The sequence below is a fragment of the Zootermopsis nevadensis genome, unplaced genomic scaffold (genome assembly GCF_977971745.1).
Source record: "Zootermopsis nevadensis isolate Lab colony 2312 unplaced genomic scaffold, Znev_1.0 Znev_ptg000004l, whole genome shotgun sequence".
Lineage (NCBI taxonomy): Eukaryota > Metazoa > Arthropoda > Insecta > Blattodea > Termopsidae > Zootermopsis > Zootermopsis nevadensis.
The window spans coordinates 3,205,704-3,226,385 of NW_028259136.1; the positions used below are offsets into that span (position 1 = coordinate 3,205,704).

The 20,682-nt window shown below is 35.4% G+C and overlaps 2 protein-coding genes across 3 annotated transcripts in view; both read right to left on the reverse strand.

Annotated features, from left to right (window-relative positions):
* Window positions 1-1,420: 1,420 nt before the first annotated feature.
* On the reverse strand, window positions 1,421-14,221 carry Vps35 (Vacuolar protein sorting 35). Of its 2 annotated transcripts, none has more exons than XM_087342884.1 (15): window positions 13,845-14,221; window positions 13,423-13,644; window positions 13,082-13,205; window positions 12,483-12,681; window positions 11,817-12,011; window positions 10,541-10,624; window positions 10,242-10,460; window positions 9,538-9,686; window positions 8,821-9,028; window positions 8,022-8,131; window positions 7,605-7,773; window positions 6,226-6,405; window positions 5,418-5,657; window positions 5,034-5,177; window positions 1,421-4,393 (listed from the first exon to the last, which is right to left on the reverse strand). In XM_087342884.1, exons 2-15 carry the CDS (start codon window positions 13,628-13,630, stop codon window positions 4,214-4,216), a joined length of 2,409 nt encoding a protein of 802 aa, XP_087199010.1. In that variant the 5' UTR covers window positions 13,631-13,644; window positions 13,845-14,221; the 3' UTR covers window positions 1,421-4,213. The 2 variants fall into 2 exon arrangements, with proteins under 2 accessions (XP_087199010.1, XP_021921904.1); XM_022066212.2 differs by having other exon boundaries at window positions 13,423-13,621; window positions 13,845-14,215.
* An 830-nt stretch (window positions 14,222-15,051) lies between these two features.
* Window positions 15,052-20,682, reverse strand: part of LOC110830862 (uncharacterized) — a 58,756-nt gene continuing 53,125 nt past the window's right edge. Inside the window, exon 6 of the mRNA XM_022066210.2 lies at window positions 15,052-20,274. Within this exon, the coding sequence (XP_021921902.2) occupies window positions 19,982-20,274 (293 nt within the window). The 3' untranslated portion in view covers window positions 15,052-19,981. The remainder of the gene's footprint in view (window positions 20,275-20,682) is intronic.

Genomic DNA, 20,682 nt, shown 5'->3' on the forward strand with positions numbered 1-20,682 from the left:
TGGCCTCTTTCAAAGCATGGTGTTCGTCTAAAATCATAGATTCTATCAATAATTAATTTTGAGTCTTATGCCACGGAGCCTAATCGTGAAATAATAACTGAGAAACAGCATGTGCTTACTGAACCTCGAAATCGTCTCTGTAATGACAAGAAAAAATCTGTGGCAGCGATTCATCAGCGTTTGTTCAATAAATTGCATGGTGAAACTTTATACAGGAAGTTGGTCTGTTCGTAAAACAGATGTTGCAGACATTGATGTTAATTAACTGAAAATGAGCGGAAACTTGCTTCAAGTCATTTAAATGAAAACAGTGGGGAGTCCTGTCACAAAAGGCAACAGGTGCCAAAGGAACATTTAAATGTTAAAGAAAAATGTAGTTTCATAAAAATAATTTGCCTAAAATTGGAGAGTGAAACGTTTCAATTATTAAATGCAAACACTCAGTGCTTTGATGTAACAATACTTCAAAAATATTTTACACAAAGCCAAATTACATTTTAATTCAACTCCTTTCGATATCACTGGATCCAGAATTATCGAAGGTACATCAGTTACAATGACCAAAAACAAATAGAAATGTAAAACAGCACACATCACTCCCACACCATTCTACAACATGCAAAGATCCGAGCCAAGAGCTGACGAAAGTAGCGTAAACTTACTAATTTAATCAACCATCAGAGCACACTTTTCAGCCCTCAAGATCAAAACAAACACAACAAAGGTACTATATAAGATTTGAGGTTTTCACAGCGGCGAGTATGAAGATTTCTGTCTTGTAAGTTGTATGCCTCCATCATCAGGGCGATTCATCACCCTGATGACGGAGGCAGTATGACCTCAGAAACGTTGGTAAACATCGACCAGACCACACAGCGCAACAACCCAGAAGACAGAAATATTCAAAGGTACTATACCCTCTACTCAAATATAACTTTATTTTCAAGAGTAATAGAAAGGAATGATTCAGAAATACCCTGAACACCTTCAACGTCAGTACTGGAAATTCTAGTTCCCTGTGATCGTGGCATTAACCGCAATAACTTGGTAGTTGGTATCATCCCATATCTTGAGAAGCAAAGCTGGGCAGCACTTAGCTATGTCGGGTGAAATAAAATAACAAAATTGGTGAAACACGCAGCAAATTGTAAAGCCGTAGAGGCACTACTCATTCTTGAGCTTGGCACTAGACGAAGGCGAGCAGTCAACATAATCCCCGGTTGTCTTTTACCCCGGGGAGAGGACTCATTGGATAGTTGGATAGGAGACTGGGTGGGCCCTAAAGTCAGTCTGGACACAGACACTAAATGAAAAATCCTTTGCCCCTGACAGGAATCAAACCCCGTCATCCAGTCCCTAGTCAGACACCAAACTGACTGAGCTACCCCCAGCTAACACACAACATAGAACGAAGAATAAAAACGCATCGGACTGCTTTCATATATTCAATTTGTACACAAAATATATATAACCTAAAGCATACATTTCATAAGAACCTAAAACATCCTCATTTATGTTTTAAATGAACACAAGCTACTTACAAATCAGCGAGAAAAATAAAATGCTACTAAACCAACACATAAGTAAAAACACGACGCAGCTCACCCTCGTCTTGTAAAACATCGTAGATTTTTCTAGAAAAATTTTCACAATACAAGAGCATAAACAATGGTTCACATATCGTCATCAGGGACCACAGACGACAAAAGCGAGACGAGTCCTCATTCTGCCCTACAGTCAACGGCCAAACTGAGAAATGACATAACGGTCTTTTACTTAGACATGTGATGTTTATTCAATTACACGTAACAAAACAATGCAACATACTCGATGCACTAGCCGTATAAAATAGAACATGTCTGTTTAACTTTCATTTCACTTCATATTCAGTTGGGGTCAAAGTATTACAGTTTAAAAGAGAAGTCTTCAATAATTTTACAGCAGCAAATTTACAATTCTCTACAATATATACAATTAACAATAACACGATCTTAAGAGCCCTACTTCTTCTATTGTACTCTCACTTGCACGTACTTTTAAGGGCAGAGTTAAAAGGAATTCAATGTGCAAAAATATAATTACACCAGTTTTGTCACACTTATTGTACGATAAGTGAAAACGGTGCTTACATTAATTCAATAACAAGTTCACAATTACAAAGTCAACCACAAATTTTTTTTCCAGGCTTTACGTGAGAAACAGCAAGGTCGATTACAAATTTACTTCGACCTGGGTTAGAGCATTCACGTTAACCATTCCACCTCCATCATCCCCAACGACGGAGGCTGTACATACCTCCGAAATGCTGGTAAATTTCTACCAGACTACATGATGCTACAACCCAGAAGACAGCCATCTTGTACTCACCACCACGAAAACCTCGGGTCCTACACGTTAACTACAGTAGGCCACTTAACAGTTAATATAAATGCTCTACCCCTGCCTTTAATGGGTTTCTATGTTACAAATGAAAAAGTGTGGGAAACATTAAAGCCCTTCTGACTAAGGCGGAAAATAAAAAATTCTCAATAAACGTAGCACAGGCTCACGAATGCCGTACAAAATCATGTATTGACACATCTGTCACAGATTAGGCATGCACATGATGCACAGTTAATATAGATCAAAGTAAGAACATCCTCCAGGTTGGGGATCGGTCGCAAGGCTAACAACCTTGCACCGTAAAAAGGAAGATGTTTCGAAACCTCGATCAAAGCCTCGGACAGACGGGCCTAACAGAGAACCGAATGGAAGAGGAGAATTGAGGAGGCCATGGACAGAATACGGACCAGAGAGCCATAGAAGATGAAGTAAGAACATTTTAAAGGCAATTCTGAGTTAACAGGATATAACTGTAAGTTAGCATGGACTTTAGGACTGTCACTGAAGATCTTAAATAAAATGCTGTAATTAGTCAAATGATTTGACCACAAGACATGTTCTATCAGTTTTGTAACATCATTTTGTTTCCTCTGACTCTGTTCAAATACAGACAATTTCTGAGAAATTCTGACTCAAGGTAACACAAGTTGAGCTTTATCAAAAATTACTATTTTGGATATTAGGCCTATAATGAGTGTACACTTTATAAATCAACACTTACAAAATACCCCAATACCAAAAATCTTTATAAGAATCCTTCCCTTTTTGACATAATTATTGTGTTAAGAGGTCCGATATTGTGTAACATTAACATCAAAATAGCACAATGAAAAAAAATTCTAGTAAAATAATCTAATCCCCACTTAATGGTACCTGCACCTTGTCATGGTGGTGGGGCTTGAATACCTCAGTGATCCCAAGAGCTACGCTGGCGGTAGCATAGCTACTGGTAGGGCCTCCCTAGCCAGATTGGTCGAGGGGGAGAGGTCAGACTAAGGCAGGTACCCTGGTCCTGCAGGTTGGGGGTTGGTCACAAGGCTAACAACCTTGCACCATAAAAAGGAAGATGCTTTGAAACCTCGATCAAAGCCTCGGACAGACGGACCTAACAGAGGACCGAATGGAAGAGAACTGGGGAGGCTATGGACCAAATACGGACCGGAGAGCCATAGAAGAAGAAGAATTAGTAATGATGGGGAGACTAGAACATGAATTACAAAAAAACAAAGCAGAAAATTTACTTATGAATTCAATTTGGTATATTAAGAGTATTACTAATTTGCACTACAGTGCCACCATAATATCTTATAGAATCTGAAACTATAGACGTGCAAAACAACAAAAACTATTGTAACTTACTATTCAAAGGATATAAAATTATTACAAATGGCACTCGAATGTGAGCCAAAGAACGTCTTATAATATGTTTCAAAATAAAACACCATTGACTTCTGTTTCAACATCAACAAAACATGTATGTCAAAAATTTATCTTCTTCAGAATGAATTGTAATTCAAACAATATAAATAATAAATCAATATTCCAAAAATTGTACAAAGAAAATTATTAACTTCAATTGTATTCAAATTGAATTGTAGCCTGAAATAATCACAAATTCAGCCAACACACCTGATACATAAGAACCATAAGACCCGCATATGCATTTGTCGATAATGTTAGCGCTGTTTTTGATAATTCCACCACCCAACAACATGGAGTGTGAGAGACAAACAAATTACAACCTGTTCACACTGCGCTGAAAAATATTCACATCCAGAAAATAATTACTCACATGACTCAAGGGCCAGAATGGACTCCATCTCAGTGATATCTATAGAATAAGACCATCATATGACAAACCTTCCGATTCTGGAGATTCTAACCTATTCCGAAGATGTTCCAAAGTGTTCGTGAAATGCTTATTTATTTGTTCCGTCTCCTCATTAGCTTCTAGATTTGGTAACTCTTCTCGTATTTTGCTGATCAGCTGGTTCAGCATCTGTACTGTAACCTGCCAAAATCAAATACTAATATTTGTATTACCATAAAACTCTGATAAAAACAAGCAAATGGCTGGAAAGTACTTTCCAGTTTGCATCATTACTTATCAGTGTTCCTAAAATGTAACAGCTTTAAAAATCACAAACCCTGGAAATATATCAAGTGTGTAATTCATTACCAACCCGCACCATAGCCACGCGGTCTGAGGCATCGTGCTTCGGACCGGCGATACAGAATGCGCGCTGGTTCGAGTCTCGGGGGAGAAGAAATTTTCTCATGAGCTTTCGACCAGTGTATAGGACCGGTGCCAACCCAGCATCGTGAGGAAATTGGGGAGCTACAATGAGTAGCGTAATCCAGTCAGGAAAGCTAGAAATGGCTGGGGGTTCGTCATGCTGACCTCACATCACCCTATGTCTGGTTGGATTATCGTTCACTTCTACTTAGGCATGTGAACGTGAGGCCAGCAGCCAGCTAGTTGGCTTTGGCTCTCAGAGGGCTTTATTATTATTATTATTAATTCATTACCATATTTATTCATGTATTGCTGCTCCCAACTGTGTCTATCTTCACTTCATAAGAAACAATTAAAGTGCCAGCAGACGGGGTAATATCAGTAACAAGTAGATAACACACATTGCAGCACTTACCTGATTATTATCTTTCTCGTAGAAGTAAATGTAGTGATTCAGGAGTTCAACAAACAACTGAACTTGCACCGATGGGTCCATACATTGGTTTCCTATTCGAACACCTTTCTTGAGGCACTCCAGAACTCGTTTTCCTTCGTGCATCTTGGAAAGATAAATAACAAATCAAGCCCTCAACTATGGTATTTTATGTGTATTAAACTGGAAATTTGCACAGTCCAGAAATTGTTGAATTTACAGATAACGCTCATTTCACAGACGAAATAAACCAATACAATTGTATTTTATTTTACAGAAATAAAAAATAATTAGTATAGTCTACTTACAACACTTATTCACATTTTAAAATTAGACATTTTTCATGCAAAGACTACATTTACTCACTTCTTGTCCTTTAGTTGCAACATTCTTGCCAGACCAAAACAGATGGGAGCATGTGGCAACACCACGGCATTGATCTGGCTTCTTAAGTAGTTTTGAGGCTGCCAATGCGCATTGCGTCCTCAAGGGTTCGTGGTTTTCTTCACTAAAACATGACATCTGCTCAAATGTAGCAACAATAAGTGTGATGGCTGCTAGCTGAGCTTTGCTGTCTGAGATTTCATCCTCATACAGGGAAAATGCCTAGAAAAATAATTTTAGTTCAAAAAAACCATTACAACATATTAACATCATAGTACCTATCTTCCCTGGACAGTTTATAGATATATAACCAGATAGATCTAAGGCATAATTCCTTTTTGTTACTGTACAAAAAAAAATTAGAATGTTATATTATTATCAAAAAACACCTCAGATTGTGGTACATGATTTTATGACAACCTATAAGAATTTTTAAAATTATGTAACTATTTATACCTTCTCAGAACATCTTAACAATTCACAATACCTCTTTTCTTAAAGAATAAATTTACAATATAATTTCAGTCCAAGGTTATAATAAAATACAACCCATAAACTAAAGGCATAAAGCTTATAGCAGTAAAACAAAAAAACTGTGACACTCTGCTTTCCTTGAACAGCTGATGGAAACAAACTCATACGTACATGTACAAATTATTGTACTTACAGTAAACTGCACAATAAATTAAATATTCTAATTTTAAATTAATTCTATTACAACACTTCATTAACAACTGCATGAGCTCAATACAAAAATTCAGCATCCTTATATTTGTTTTCAGGAACAAACCTGGGACATAAATTCATATGCAACTGTCTCATGGTTCTCAAACTCCATACGCGCAACTGCGATAGCTCCTTGAAGAAAGAGTCGCAATGGAAGTTCTGCCAGCTCTGCTTTGATAAGAGCAGTGATTGTTTGGTGACAGAACTGGAAAATTTTTTGGCACTTCTTTTCCCACACCTCATCCTGGAAAGAGAAGAATGTTAAAATATAAACATAACAGTTCTACATCCAGCAGTCAATAAGGCGGTGCAGTTACATAATGTGTTCAAAGAAAAAAAAATTCTCAGGCAGATTAATCGAAATTCAACAGAAATGGATTTAGAACTCTCAAGTACAAACATTCTAATTATAAAAACTGTAGTTTGGCTCAAAAAACAGTGTGATTTTATTTATTCTGTCCCCAGACATTATATGCTGACTTACCTCTCAGCCCAGTCATTTTTAACAGTAAACTTATTGTTTTGCAGCATTGCATGGTAAAGAAATGAAATGCCATCAATCATTAACTCAAGGAACTGCAAAAAGTAGCTGCATGCATCATCTAGTGATAATAAATAAAACTGTGAACAAAGTATTCTGAAAGAGGCATTTTCCGTCTTCTAATGGCGTGATGCTGTCTGAAGGAGGAAGTCTTGACAAAGCACCAATACATGAGTACATGGTAGAAAATGTGTTAATCTTCATAATACATGCTGTTTATACTTATGACATGAAAAATCTTACCCCCCCCCCAAAAAAAAAAAAAACACATGAAATAGGTATGTAATTCTTGAATTTAAAGCTCAATTTCCCAAAGACTTCATGATGGACACAGAATATTCCAATACTCAGGTAATGATTTGAAATTGTATTAAGTGTATTCATGCAGTATTCAAAGGCAGCAATAATTTTTAGGGACTTGAATTAACTGGTGATGAACCCTATAGTAGCTGATATACTCAGGACTGTTTTTCTTTGTACCCTTTTGTATCAAAACTAAAACAAAAAAAGTACTGTTTAAAAAATGAGTGGATAATATACAACAGGGTCTATGAATACCACTTTCAGATCTGCCAACAAACAAATTAAATGAGACTAAAGTCATGGTTCATGCACCATAATAATTAGATTCTTCACTGTAAGTTAAGAAGTAAAATAATCATTTTGAGTCTGACAATGATATGAACAACAGAATCAAATGTATGCTCAAAAGAAAACTGAGTTTTTTTAACTTCTCTACGATATCTAGAAAAGAAGACTGAAACAGTTTAAGCAAGCCCACGGTGAAAATTCTGCAGGGCAATAAATACACTGTGTGAAAGAAATTATTTTAATAAGAGAAATTTCGTGTTTTAATTATTTTTTCTCAGGCATGTTAGTTGCCAATTGTCCGTCATACATACCTCATTGCTGAGTGTCCTGTATTTAAAGGCAAGCTGATATGCTTGAAAAACTATAGGCGGTAGTGTGTACTTGATACGCTGGTTTCCCCCGGCCCCAAAATGTTTCCGTGCTGTGCTAAGGATCAAGTACTGCTGGTCAGGAATATCTGAGCGTAAGTGGTGTATAAACCTGCACATATTTGCATCAAATAAAACAGAATAAATACAAGAAGCCACAAACATGAAGATGTAAAGGGGCAGTAGACACAGTACGTGCATTGACTAATCAATAGTCAGCAGCGGAGGATGTGTTCTACATGCTCACAGCAGCATCTGCTTCATGGTCTAATTTTTAGTAATATAAATGCAAGTCCATATAATTGTTTTCTCCTGTATGAAACAGAGGACTGATTTCAACTACTTGTTGACTTTACTGACCTCCCCAGTAAACTCTGTTCCTCAGCAAAATCCTCTGGGTCCTCCTCTCCAGGGGGCTGGTCTGACTGATCTTGGATTAATGGTGAAAGCATTGTTAAAACAGCATCTACCTAGATCAATACAACATTGAATAATGTAACAAAAATCTGTAGCATGTTTGCCAAGATCTAAACACCACAATATAACTTCTTCTCACAGAAGACACACAGACTTATATTTATTTATTTGCAGTTTTTTAACGACACTTTTTCACAAGTTCAGACAAAATAGCATTGACACAGACTTCTAGTTTGATGCAAGTAATAAAAGTCTGGGGAAGCACATAATATGGTGAATTTGTTAAAACTAGTCAGGTCCTTAGGAAATGGGGTTCTGTTCGAGATCTAGCAGTTCAACACAATGGAAGAATAATGCATCAGGAAGTCTTGCCAGAATGTTTCCTGCCATTTAATATGGGTTATGATCTTAAGAGAGTCTATTTTATGCTACAAAAACATAATTTTCTCAACATCTGTTCAGTTTGTAATGCAAATGTCAAAGTCAAAAGAGAGAAAATAAAATTTACATAGCAAATTTAGTTAAGACATAACCAGTTTAATCCAAATGTGACAAATGGTTCTGGATATAATTAGATGCATCCTGAATACAAGAAAGATGTGTTATATGTGCATAATCCTGCTTAGTATGGAGAAATAACAGAAATTCATGTAAATCTGTGTGAAGACAGACTAAACAGAAATTTCCAGTAATGGTTAACAGAGTGATAATACTAAACTATCAAATTATTTAAATTTCTTACCTGCTCCTGCGTTGGAACTAGGGTCTCATTTTCAAGAGCATTAGTGACTAGATAAGCAGCCAAGTTCTTTCGACCATGATAGTCAAAGAGGTCTAATAGAGGGCCATAGTGCTGCAACTGGAGAACTGTTAAGAGATTGTTGTAGTTGTCAACTGGAATCCTCATCAGCCTAGTTAGTTCACGAGATACAGCAGTGTTGTATTCAATCCTGCGACATAACAACACTGCTTAAGTTTGCCAAATCAAGCCAACAAAAACACAAATATAACAACATAAAACAAAGCATATACCAGGTACTGTATGAAACTGTACTATTCTAGAAGTCGTGAAATTCAAGAACACACTCAACAATTTCGTCTCATATTTAGCCTAAGGTCCTAACTAAAGCGTTACAAAAAATATACTGCACAGTAATACATGTATATACACCTGAAAATATAAAAATTCAATGTACCACCACCCTTGCTTTAATGCCAATACTGGTAGTGGACAAAGTGCGGTGCTCTAATGGCATTTGACCATACACAAAAAGGAATGAAAGCTGAAAGATAGCTGAATGCTAAAATTGGTTGAATAGGCCTACTGACTAATGTACAGCACTTAATATTCTTTTTGCTAATGATGAAAGAATTAAGACCAAGGCCTCCAATAAATATATGTAAGTTAACCTTAACAAGCAAAAATACAGTACCAGGTAGGAAGAATAGGGCTACTCACCTGTCAACATTCATCTTCTGGAAGATCTGCACTGTAGTGAGCAAAACTTTGTCAACATAATCCACACGATCTGGGTAGCACTTATGTGCCAGGTTCACCAGTGATACTTGCAAGGACACAATGTCTTCAGGTGGCATGTCTTGTCGTGACTGTAACAGACGGCACAATGGGCACAATATGATTAACACACCATTATCAAACTGAACTTTTTATTTCAAGATATACAGATGGTAGAGTTTTAGTAATTTTCCTTGGAAAATGTATTTGGTTCTTCATAGGTAGGACAGAACATTTAACAGCATCACATTCCATTGTGTTAGGCATGGAAAAAGGTTATGCGACTGCATGCTGGAAGATATTTCTGTGAAGATAATGTATTAAGGGGATCAGAGGAATATTTTTACAAAAATATTGTTGAAATTAAAATCATACTGGTGTGGCAATATTATGGAAATAGACAAATACAGAATTGATAAATATGTTGTGGAGAAAATCGTGTTATTTTTTTACCATTATAGTAATGACAGCAAGTAATCTCTCACTCTGGTTCCTCCTCAAACAATAAATTTAAATCTAAACACATATGAACGGTGAATAAAACATAATACCTTGAGTAGTGTGCATAAATAGAAGCTCAAATTCTCTACTGTAGTGATTTAACAATAATTAAAAATGTAGCTGCTGTAGTAGCTGGTAAACCATACCTGAATAATAGTCGCAACCTGATCGGAAAACACGTCAAAGAGACGGACATCACTAGGGATGCCAGCAGACCCCACTGCGCTATCTGCCCTCTGGGAGAAGGTAGCCAGTCGATCAATGAGAGATATAATAATATTCTTGACATTTACTCCGGTTTGTAACTCTGCACATGATTTGAGAAATGCATGCAATGTCTGCAGGTGGAATTCATCTGGAAAAACCTGCAACAAGAACCATTTTGCCACATAAAATAATATGGTCATGCAAATGAGACCCTACACTAATCATAATTCACACTTACCTGTATAATACATTCCATCAGATATTCCTGTGCAATTGCATCTCTACAGCTGACCACTTGCTCTAGAATTCCAGGTAACACCAGCTGCAAAGGATAATTTAAGAACTTATAAAAATTAATCAAATTAAATAAAATAAAAATATTAAAGATAAAAATATTTGTATAGTACATTGTTCATTAAGTTCAGTAATGTACTGCCAGAAATGCATGAAACTGATACCAAGAAGTATGTATAGATGTAGTTTTACTGAGCATCAGAAACACATTCAGCATTTGACAAGTTACAATAAACAAATATAAAAACTCATATGGGCTTAATCCCTTCGAAATACAAATGTACTGAAAACCATTTATTACGCTTACCAAAATCATTTCAAGGAAAAACATACCGAGGCCAGTGGTTTGCACTTCCAATTTGTACCCAGAAGATCTCTGGTCTGCAGAATCAACATCGTGTCAAAGGTATTTCATGGTTTTATCAAATCCCACCGAATGATGCGATGTTGCATTAAAATAATTCCTCATCACTCTATTTCAGATCTTTCTCAATTTTTTACACAGTCATCCTACTACATAAAAATCCTATTGAGGAGTTTTCCCAGGGACCAAACAACTATCTGGTCCAATGATAAGTCCTTCTTCTTCTATGCCTCTCCAGTCCATGGCCTCCTCAATTCTTCTCTTCCATTCGGTCCTCTGTTAGGTCCGTCTGCCCGAGGCTTCGATTGAGGTTTCAAAACATCTTCCTTTTTACGGTGCAAGGTTGTTAGCCTTGCGACCAACCCCCAACAATGATTAGTTGGCTAAACTTATTAGGTTGTGGTTTTGTCTTATAGTGGATACACTAAAACCCAACAAATCTACACCGACATGCAATCCAGAATTCAGTGAAAGCAATAATCTATACTATTAAGATTACGAAAAACCAGGCTGTAAACTATAATAAATCGATGCAGCTTCAGAAAGTGAGGCAGAGTTTAATTTACAGAAACAATTACATAGTGACATTGAAAAATAATGTTGCTCATGTTCTATGTAACCATGAATGAAAATAAAGAGAAAAATGTTCACATTTTTACACAAAATCAGAACTGTTCAAGAAGGAAGATTTAATTTTATTTTAGGAAATATGAGTTCACATTTGCAGTGTGTAAAATAAATTTAATAAATTATTTTGATTAATCCACGCTGCCATGCATAATTCATCACCAATTTTACCATTCATACAATACACATTGTAGCCTGCAAAGTTCTTGGAAGCAAGTAAATATTTTACCTTCTTGTATTTGTCAAGGTTGACAGTCTCCAGTTGCGACAGTCGAACTAGGTTAGTGCCCACAAGAATACGCAACTCCTCCCGTTCACGTTCCCGTCGTTCCCTATCACGTGAGTGTCCCTGATGTTGCATACGCACCCACAACTTGTTCATCTCTGCAAAGTTCATCAGGACAAAGTCGATGGAATCCTTAACCTGTTCACAAGGTAATAAAAACACTATCATTACAACAGGATATAATACAAACACCTGTACAAAAAACACAGTATGCTACGATATTCTTTGACAATACAGAAGTTGTCATAATAACATTAAACTTGTCCACTATGACATCAAAGTTCTCTTAGACTTGTTTACAATAACAACATAAATCTCACTTTCCTTACTAAGAATACAGACTATAAGCAAACAAAAAACAATTCACTAAATAATACTATAAACATGGCACTGTTTTAAACCATACTGACTCCAGCATAATTCTTCCCACATGAGTCTCACACTTGAAATAAATTGTTTCTGTTAAGGATAACATTTCTGGCAGATTTGTTCTCAAATTTAAAACAAGTCATAACATTTTCATCCATAATCTTCAATACAGCCCTCATGTTATAAGTCCCCATCAACATTTCATTAAGAAAAAAATTACAATTATCAACATCATCATACCGAGCCTTCTGACTCATCCTCTGGCTCGGCAACATCTGGCAACACATTGCGTGTGCACTGCAACAAATAGTTCCGCAAGAACAAGCCTCGAAGAGGATGCTGAACTCCTCGACACATCTCTACCATGTCCTTCAGCAAATTGCGCTTAAGGCAAGTATTCGTCTTGATGTATACCAGTCCAACAGTGATCAACAGGTACCTGTTCAAACAAGAGGATGTGAAGCAAACTACTTTCTGGACATTACCTATAAGCTTCACTCATGTTACAAGAGTCTTCAAAAACCATGCTTCATGTAACAGCAAATAACCAATGAAACACAGTCAAGAAATATATTATCAAAATGCAAAACTTTAGGCTCCTAAAATGTATTTATGAAAATTCTGAAGGCACCATGTTCGCAATAGCAGGTATACCGGCCCATATGATTAATGAATATAGCCAATGATTGGACAATAAACATTATCACTTTCAAGTGTCTCTAAACCTAGTATTACCACTACAATAAATTTGAAATATACACTGTACAAAGACATCTTAAATAAATGCACGCATACATATACAAGTTACTTTAACTTAATATTAGTGAAAACATACTTACAATCTGGGTACAATATTTCCAGCATACTGTACAAGCTCATACAAATCAGCAACTTTGCGTCCCTTCTGGAATTCATCAAACAGGTATAATTCCAAATGACGAAGCTCATCAGTTATTGCCATATCTTATGTGTATGTTAAAGTGAATACACCACATATTATGAACAGATTTCATTGATGGAATGCACAAACTCTTCTGATTTTAACTTTGGATGGAACAAGAGTTTCAGACAAAAGGCAAACAAAAAAGAATGTCATATATATCACATTCCACTACATGTCTCTCGTAACTGCTTATGCCAGTTGTTTTATATTAAAACAGACTGTGACAATAAAGGATACATAATTCATAATAGCTCTTAGGTGATAGTAAAGACGTCCGCAATTCACCAAGCATAGTTGAGGCGTGTTTAAGTCCATCCATAAGCTTGCTTCTATCAAGACACATTTTCATTTGAAGTGCCTGAGTTTTGACAACTCCCAAAGCCTCGCCCAACAGCTTTTCCTGATCCTCAACAGGAGATAATTGAGGCGTCATTGGCTGTAACATCAGGAAATTTTAAGCTGAAGCAAGAAACATTACCACTATTACAGTAAATATGAACCTAATATAACATAACCAAACTCACATTTGACACGAAGTGGGCAATGCAATACATAGTGTGTTACAATTGTCCATAATAAAACAAAAAGAGTTAAATCACTGTCATATCCTAACATAGTATTATATTCATTTCATTTAAAACATACAAACTTAATATTACCATTTTCTCGATGTTTAAGCCGAAAACAAGCAACTTTCTAAAGATTGAACCTTCATAAATACTTCCGGTCGCCCAACAATAAACGATACGCCCCTTCCGTTCTAGTGCCACAATGCGCTGCCACCTATTATTAAAACTAAGATATTTTTGGCACGTTATACAAAACGGCTAGTTAAAAATTATCCTACGATTTGATGATATTGCAGGTTGATGTTTCACGGAATTTTGATACCGATGTTCGTCTTTTAGGTTATAATGTCGTGTGGACTTATAGATAGACACCAAAGTTTGGAAGGTTTCAACGCACTGAAAATTTGAGAGTTTCTCTGTCCAAAACTCTTATCTGTAAACATATCCATCTCATTCACACTGAAGTGTTCTGTTTTAATACAGCTTGTATAGATCTGACACTAGTAAAAATGGCTGTGGCATATCTTGTGTCTATAAGGAAGGGTCATTCGGCAAAAATGTGTTACGAAAAAGGGAAACGAGAAAGTGTAACTTCATTGTTATGTTACCTAGGAAACGTCAAACTTCATTGTTATGTTACCTGGGAAACGAAAAAGTGTAACTTCATTGTTATGTTACCTAGGAAACGTCATCTGTTTATCAACAAATCGACAATAATGGTTACCTAAGGAACATCTATTTACTCGGCATTTTTGTTACCTAGGAAACATCATCTGTTTACTCGGTATTGTTGTTACCTATAAAACATTACATTACATTACCTTACATTACCTTACCTTACATTCAGCTACCACAGACCCATCTTAAGTATAACTAATTCAAGTTAAATAAGCATCGTAAGCGTAACTAATTCAAGTTAAATAAGCAATGTCTTAATCAAACTTATCTCAAAAGTAAAGCATGTATGAAGGAAATATTTAGAATAATGCCAATATATAAACTTCCTTTCCGTATAGACGTATTTACGTCAAATTCTCCAGAACCGTGGTTCCACTGACAACTTTTTTGTTATTATGATGATCACTCCAACACACACATTATCGCAAGTGTGCTATAGCCTGGTTCTTCATGCTATCCCCCACCAGCTTGCTCCAATAGGTGCTGTCATAGTCAAGCATCTTTATAAGACTTACCTTGTTGTTCCACATTCCAGATGCTAGTGCACTATGACAAAATTCTGGTTATAATGGGAACACAAAGAATTTATGGTAAAGGGGAAAATGTTAAATTATGAACTAATTTTTACATACCATGCGTTATATAGACGCAATGCTTATATTTTCTAGTAATACCAAATAAAGAGACAGTACAAAAGTCTTTACAAGTAAGGAAGTTTGATACTTGGATCATTAGATGTCTGAGAAATAGTTATAGCATAAAAAATATACCTCAGTTGAAAGTGTGACTGATATGAAAGATGCAGAAGGTACATTTAATGATTGTCACACTTATGACACACTCTGATACATGTTATGTATAGTACATAATTTGGGAATGTTTGATGAAGAGTGAAGTATGATAACTTTGACATTTAGCCATTTGCCATTATGACAATCTTTACATTTAGGCCTACTTATATCTTACTAACTTGTAGTTTTTACTCTTGCATATAACACCTTTAAATGAGAAAATATACATTCTTACAGTATAGTGTATTTACAAATTCACTGATGGAAAAATGACAGTATATGTCAGAATTTAATTAAAAAAATTAGATTTGGAATAACATATCTCCAAACAGTTTATATTCTAAAAATATATTTAATTTTTGGGAAAGAAAGATGAGTAGGAAATGCACAATCACAGACATATTATGTGATTGCAGGTGTTACATTAATATATATTTCACCAGATGAAGATTATTTTCACTAGAGAGCACTGACATTAATGTATTCACTACAGCACATTCAGCCATTTCTATAGCTTTTATAGCTTTCTATAGCTTTTGTTCATTTTCTTCAGGATTCATAGTGATAATACAAACAAAATTAAGATACAAAAGAAGTGTAAATAAAGCAAAAATAGAAAAGTTAATTCCTGAGAAAAATGTTAGGGTAGGAATCCATGATTTGTAAGTTTAAAATTTCTGTATGCCAAATATGATCCCATGTTAATTTGAAGTGTCTTTGCATTTGAGAAACATAAGCAGTCTGGAATGGATTCATGAATTAGTTATGTAACACAGCGCAAGCATGTGCGTACATACTGTTGTTCATTTTGTATACACAGTTTTGAAATAGACACGCTGCAGTAGGATCTAACTTAAACTAAGTAGAAATCAAAATGAGTTCCGTTATAACACTGCTGACTGGTAAACAGACAAACCAAATACTTATTTGAAAAAATGTAATGCCTGTATATTAATACATGCATTCACCCAATACAATATACACCATGAGTTATCTTAATTATCTCCTTGCTTTGTAATGTAAATATAGAAAACGAAAAAAATTATTAATTTTGAAACTGTAAATATATTCTCACAGAAAGCATCTAACGAACAAGCTACTTACAATTTTTAGTCATGTTTATGTATTATCTTTATATCAAGATAAAAATAGCAGCAAATTTTTTTACTACTTTTATAATTATTTAGGCCTGCTCTACTTCATATGGTTCCATTAAAATATATATTTTTAGTGGACCTTCTTATTTGTCAACATAATACATGAAACAACAACAATTGGCAATATTAAATACAAAACATAATATCACGTTGAATATCATACATATCGAACTTCAAGATGCACTAACCGCGGCCAATATTGCTTTAAGTCTTTCTTCACACATAAACAATGTTAAAATGATCATTTTGAAAAGAAAGTGGGAAAGTGCCCATATACTGTCCATTAGAGTTAAGCAAATACCTGTGATGTAAGCAGTCCAATAGACACGTGATGTGCACATGCATATCCCCGTATTCATAAGTAAAAAACAGTCTTTTATTTCTCACACATCTTGTTTTCCACTGCTACATCACTGTATGATATCATTATTCATTTATTTGCTTCTTATTATTTCATTATAGATTTAGTGTAATAAAGTATGCCTTGTAAACATGGTGAGATTATTCTCAGAGAATAGAAGAGAGAGAGAGAATTTATTAGGCAGTTCTGTGAAAAGAAAACATCTAAAGTATAGGCTCAGAATGTGTGGGGCTATACCACATTGTTCTCTACATATTCATGGCATATGGGCACCTTCTTGTTATAGTCAAGATAAAACATATAATAAATTAATGAAATAACACAAACTAACAGGGGATTAAGTTTCCAATTTTGAGTATTGAGACCATGTTTTGGTTCACTGGTTTAAAATGTTTCAAAGAAGTAAGCGGTCTCTATCGTTCTGGGCGATATGACTGAAATCAGATATGGACCACATTTTATAAAATGGAACTGTGGGGAAATCTTGTAAAGTGGCAGATGTGAATACATATTTGCAGACTAAGATTTTGAAATATAAGTTCCTCTTTCTTGGACACAACTTTAATCCTAGAGACAGAAACGGCAGAGCAGCAGTCCAGCACTAATTATAAACAGGCCGTATGCAGACTGGAGTTCTGTTACACTCTACTCACGATGCCTATGGAGTGAACAAAGACACATGCCTGGCAGGTGATGGCAAGAATTACCTGCCATGTGACAAAGTTCCCATAGGCAGGACTCAAATAATGTGTTTCTTAAGCAGAATAACATACAGACTAGAAATCAATCAAAGTTTATGTCCAGCACTAAATCTTAAGTATTTTACTGACATCAGGACAATGACTGATATTTTGAATTTCACAGCATTTTGGCTTACAATGAAGTAGGTTTTCATTTACTGTACCCAGTTACTTGCCCATGTATTTTGTACAGTAAGTATTATAATCTGTTGCCATGAAGACGGAGGCTTCTGATTTCTCTGAAACACTGAGACACATGTCTGTTACAACACCGCCATCACTCACAAATGAAACATTTGTGACCCCATGTTCATAGGACATTTTTTTCTTATTTTCGATACTGGAACACGCACAAGAAGTTTGTAAACATACTTCTGACTCACCCTGTATAATTGCATTCTAATTTATTAGGTAAACAATCAGTTATAAAGTAAGGCCTTTTAACACCATATAGACTTGTAGGTGCATTCCAACATATGTGAAAAATATACTGTCTACATTTTCAGCCCTCAAACAAAATGTTGCTATGTACCAGTGAATCTAGATGGTGTCACAGCCTAGAAAAACAACACCGTCATCCTCACTGCATTGAGACGCTCAAATCTCAGAAGACCTTTCAAATACCCTAACATAACAAGCAGTTATGACAGTTGGCTTATGAAAACTGTATTATAATTTATGCACAGATTGCTTTGCGCAACAATTAAAAAGATATCAAAACTATAAAAACTGTGTTTTAACATTTTGCTGCAGAAGAATATTTAAACAGACAACAAAAAGCAGCAATATCAATGCATTTCACCTGACATAGCACAAAAAACTAATACACCTGCTACATTTTAACCTCATTTCTATGATGATTAGCAGACATACAAGAAAATGTAACATCTGACAACTAATTAGGTCATACAACACAGACCAGGACTGCAGATTCAGTTTTTCAGGGAAATAAATTGCATTATTTCTCAATTTACTTACAATTCACAAAGTTGTGACATTTGCAGCCACAAAAAGTAGCACTAAATATTCCAATTCAAAAATTAAATCAACCAAATGACAATACTATTTACCAAAATTTTCACATCTCATTGTCAGATTTGCATACAAATTATTTTGAAAAGTTACTGAGTGTTACAAGAAGTATATGTTCATATTCATTTCACTTGATACTCCTTCTAGCATAATCTTAAAAATGGACCCATTCCAGATTAATGAATAAAGAGTGTAAGCTTCTCCATTAGCCAAAGAAATGAATGTAATTGACATAAATAATTTTACATTCCCTTGCCTTTAAGGTATCATATGATATGAAGTCAGTGGTATGCTGTATTCAATGCCTGTATCAAAATTCAATTGAAAAGTGGCATGTTCAAAGTTACAGTCACAAATTAAAATATGGTCCTTTCATGAAGAACGAGAATAAGGACTCTCATGCCTGACTGAAAAACTGTTTAGGCCTATTCATCTTCATCACACAGTAACAGAGGGGTTTAAACCCCTGTAATATGGGGCTGCTGGCCAGACTTGAACTCCAGAGTTAGTGCGTCATGCTAGAGTGACGCACAGCCAGCTCAACTGCATGTAAGCAGTGACACACAGACAATAAAGGTTAGCTGTTCATCTGTAAAATGTTTGGTATGTATTTTCATCTGTCACAAAAGAACACTTTGAAAATCCAAGAGAAACTTATTTAATACCAAATTAATGTAATGTAGATTTCTGTCTTCTAGATCTGCCACACATTAATATATTTGTTGTTGGCTGTATGGCAGAAATAGTTTCTCATCATTAAAGATGATAATATAAAACTACAAGATGATAGCATATCATAATTGCTGGAATTTTATTTAAACATGATTTGGCTTATAGCTGGAGAAGACTTATATGAGTTACACAGCAGCAAAAGTTTTAAGGTTCTTCTTCTTTGTAATTATATCACATGACTGATGAATGGATAATGCAAATTTATTAGCCAGGAGAGGAAATTTTCCAGATTCCAGAATATGTTTCCTACCTGTCTCAAACTTCAAATAGTACTTATGAACATTGGCTCATACGGAATTCTACAGTATAGAACGTCCGCCAAGACAACTCTTTAAAGCTCGGTTGTACGCATGTGTACCACTGCATTAACTTACATTATCCTTGCATTTTAAACACAGTGTATTTATGTTTTGCATAAAATTCTCAGAATAAATATCTACATTTCCCTAAACAGCATTAACCAAGTGGTCTTTGTAATGGAGACACATTGTGTTTTCTTTGAGGTAAGAACTGAATTCTTCATACAATTGAGACGAACTCATACTTTAAAGAGATAAACTGCTGCTGTTACTGTGTGTACTTGCAGAGCTGGCTGTAGTCCTGTGCACGCAGTACCAACTGAACAGGGATAAATTACCACAATACAGCCTTAAAAGTTTCTACATATTATTAGAAAGGTAAGACTTTGCTATCGTGGAAGTTATGTCTACTTACGACAATGTTTTTGCTATGTAGTTTATAAGACATGCAAATTCTCACATGACTTTGATTTGCTGTCATTCATACACATTTTATTTAAAATCTCACGTGCTATATTCAAAGATAAAGAAGTTCTGGAACCATGGAGTCGTGAATTGTTTGGGTTTCTTCCACCTTTACTCCCACGACGCAACTGTCGCTTCTTCTCACGGCTTTCTCGAAGTCGAATCTGCTTCAGAATTCCAACGAGTAACTCATCTACATTGTGTTGGATTCCGCTTGACGTCTCAATGAATTTACAGTCGCGTGATGCTGCCAGAGCCTTGCCCTCTGAGAGAAAACAAATTATCATTATTATGATGTACTCTAGATTATGTTCTCACTAGACATCACAACAGGCAGGCAAACCCTCAACTTTCAATGAAATACACAGCAAAGGAAGCAGACCACAGAATAAGAAACAAATTTTAAATGTAAAAGAACAAACGTTAGAAAGAAAAATGAAATACGGTTTTGTGAATATATGGGTTAGAAATGAAGAATACCACAATATTCAAATGATTCTTCATTAAAATCAATTCAAATGACAATTCAGGTCAATGGATATGATGGAGAGAATTTTGGAATTTTCGAAAGGTATACACAATTGCAATTTAAAATGGAATCTTAAGAAATACATTCTGAATTGGAGCGGAGAGCAATCTTTTACCCTCTTTTTCTACTGAGTGATTTTCCTGA

Bases quoted from the DNA above. Each gene is read 5' to 3' on its own strand.
- Vps35 (XM_087342884.1), bottom strand. From the start codon at position 13,630: ATGTTACAGCCAATGACGCCTCAATTATCTCCTGTTGAGGATCAGGAA. The intron at 10,625-11,816 runs GTAAAATATTTA...TATCCTTTGCAG, and splicing joins ACCTTGACAAATACAAGAAG to CTGGTGTTACCTGGAATTCT. The intron at 9,029-9,537 runs GTGAGTAGCCCT...GTTATGTCGCAG, and splicing joins CAGAAGATGAATGTTGACAG to GATTGAATACAACACTGCTG.